The sequence below is a fragment of the Palaemon carinicauda genome, chromosome 7, assembly GCF_036898095.1.
Source record: "Palaemon carinicauda isolate YSFRI2023 chromosome 7, ASM3689809v2, whole genome shotgun sequence".
NCBI lineage: Eukaryota > Metazoa > Arthropoda > Malacostraca > Decapoda > Palaemonidae > Palaemon > Palaemon carinicauda.
The window spans coordinates 159,733,262-159,735,761 of NC_090731.1; the positions used below are offsets into that span (position 1 = coordinate 159,733,262).

At 36.0% G+C, this 2,500-nt stretch overlaps 2 protein-coding genes across 2 annotated transcripts in view; one reads left to right on the forward strand and one right to left on the reverse strand.

Moving 5' to 3' along the window:
- Positions 1–2,500, forward strand: part of LOC137644624 (serine-rich adhesin for platelets-like) — a 739,321-nt gene that overhangs the window by 268,722 nt on the left and 468,099 nt on the right. The window lies entirely within an intron of this gene.
- Positions 1–2,500, reverse strand: part of LOC137644621 (trichohyalin-like) — a 7,864-nt gene that overhangs the window by 5,011 nt on the left and 353 nt on the right. Inside the window, exon 2 of the mRNA XM_068377573.1 lies at positions 1,114–1,293. Within this exon, the coding sequence (XP_068233674.1) occupies positions 1,114–1,293 (180 nt within the window). The remainder of the gene's footprint in view (positions 1–1,113; positions 1,294–2,500) is intronic.

Sequence of the window (2,500 nt, forward strand, 5' to 3'; positions counted from 1 at the left end):
AGCCTCTCATTTGTATGACCACTTGAAATTGTTTGTTCTTTTGTGTCCTGTGTTTTCACATTTGCTCTATTAGTCGCTTAGTTTGGTATTATCTTCCCTGTGTCTGTCAGAACTTTAATTTCTGAAGGGGAACTAAGGTTGTGGTGGCCTATTTGGTAACATCCCAGATTGGTGATCGCCAGACTGGGTTTTAAAGAGTCCCGCTCAAACCCGTTAGTTCTGTTGGTTGCTGCAACCTCGCCATCCCTGTGAGCTAAGTATGGGGTGTTTGGGGAGCCTATAAGTCTACATGCTAAGTCATCAGTAGCCATTGCCTGTCCCTCCCTGGTCCTAGCTTGGATGGAGAGGGGTCTTGGGCGCTGATATATATATTATATATATATATATATATATGTATATATATATATGTATATATATATATGTATATATATATATATTATATATATATATATATATATATGGTCAGTCTTTAGAGCATTGCCCTGCTTTCTAGGGCAATGTCACTGTCTCTTGCCTTCGTCATTCATGAGTGGCCTTTAAAACCTTTATACACTGGAGGCAAACGTCGAACCTATTTAAACTTCCTTGGTTTGAAGCTTGGATTTAAGATTAGCTTATTCCAATGAATCTGTCAAGACAAAGCCAAAATTGATGACTGGAACGGTCTCGCTGGAATCCGCCTTGTAAGGATGTAATTCCTACAGTGCATTATACGTGGTGTACTGTACGCATTAATAATCAGTATTTCGAGCGCTTCTTTGGCACTTATAAATGTACTTTCTTCATATCCCAATTATTGATACTTACTTAGTTACTTTACTTTAAGGGCTGCTTATCGGGTCCTGTACAGCAGGGGAATCCTACTCTCTACAGGACCTCCACGGCTGTTTTATGATGTTCATTCAGGAGCATTTAACATTTCACAATACGTATTGTTCGCTTACTGTTTTGATCATCACTGCCAAAATACTCGCAGAATAAGAAAGTCTTCAGTTTCTTCTTGAAAGCCTTAATATCTCCAATTATTCAGATGTCTCGTGGGAGCCTTTTGTATAGTCTCGGTGTCGCATATTTGAAGGCTTTAGCCTCCTTTATTCTATGTTGCTGTCCAACTTCTCTTAACTTCGTAGTGCAGCTGCTGTGTTTCCTCCCCAGCTGCGCTCTGGTGCTGAATGACCTCGTAGATCCAGCGCCGGGATGCATAGCCCAAATTCATAAATCCAATTATTGGAATCTGTGCATTTTTTAATTCAGTCTCTCGTCCTCTCGTGCCAGCACCCAATGATTCTTCGTCTGTTTGGACGATGCTTTAGTTTACACGCTTTTCCAATATCTTGATTACGATTTTTTATTGGTTAATCTCATCATTATAGCATTTATTTTATTTCAGATTGTTGATGGAATAATTTAGACAATTTGATAACATCTCTCTCTCTCTCTCTCTCTCTCTCTCTCTCTCTCTCTCTCTCTCTCTCTCTCTCTCTCTCCTTTTCGCTGAATTATATTGCAAAGGTAGAGTAAAGAAGTAAAAGCTATTAAAAATCAATTATATGAATCACCCTCAAGGGATAATTAGGTGTCTCTACCGTTAGCTATTTGGAAGATTCTATACTATCATATACTGTTAACTAGAGGAAAGTTTTTATACTGTTAGCTAGAGGAAAGTCTTTATACTGTTAGCTAGAGGAAAGTCTTTATACTGTTAGCTAGAGGAAAGTCTTTATACTGTTAACTAGAGGAAAGTCTTTATACTGTTAACTAGAGGAAAGTCTTTATACTGTTAGCTAGAGGAAAGTCTTTATACTGTTAGCTAGAGGAAAGTCTTTATACTGTTAACTAGAGGAAAGTCTTTATACTGTTAACTAGAGGAAAGTCTTTATACTGTTAACTAGAGGAATGTCTATACTGTTAGCTAGAGGAAAGTCTTTATACTGTTAGGTAGAGGAAAGTCTTTATACTTTTGAGTAGAAGAAAGTCTTTATACTGTTGGGTAAAGGAAAGTCTGTTAGCTAGAGGAAATTCTTTATATTGTTAGCTAGAGGAGAGTTTATACTTTATTTATAGGAAAGTTTATACTCTATTTAGAGGAAAGTATATACTGTTAGCTAAAGGAAACTTTGTACTATTAGCTAAAGGAAAGTTTATACTATTAGCTAAACGAAAGTTTGTACTTCTAGCTAGAGGAAAGAATGTATACTGTTAGCTAGAGGAAAATCATAATACTGTCAGTTAGAAGAAAGTGTATTTACTGTCAGCTAGAAAAAAAGTGTATAATACAGTGTTGCCAGGCAGAGGAAAAATTTTGATACTGTTAAAGAACGTCCTTATTCTCTTGTTGTTCACATCCTGCATTTTTTTTTTTTTTTTTTTTTTTTTTTTTTTTTTTTTTTTTTTTTTTTTGCAAAAATCTGTTTATTGATGGATTTTAAATGCATCATGTAACCCATAGTAGTGGTGCTGAAATGTTTGATTGCCTGCCAATTGTATCGGATTGAAAATA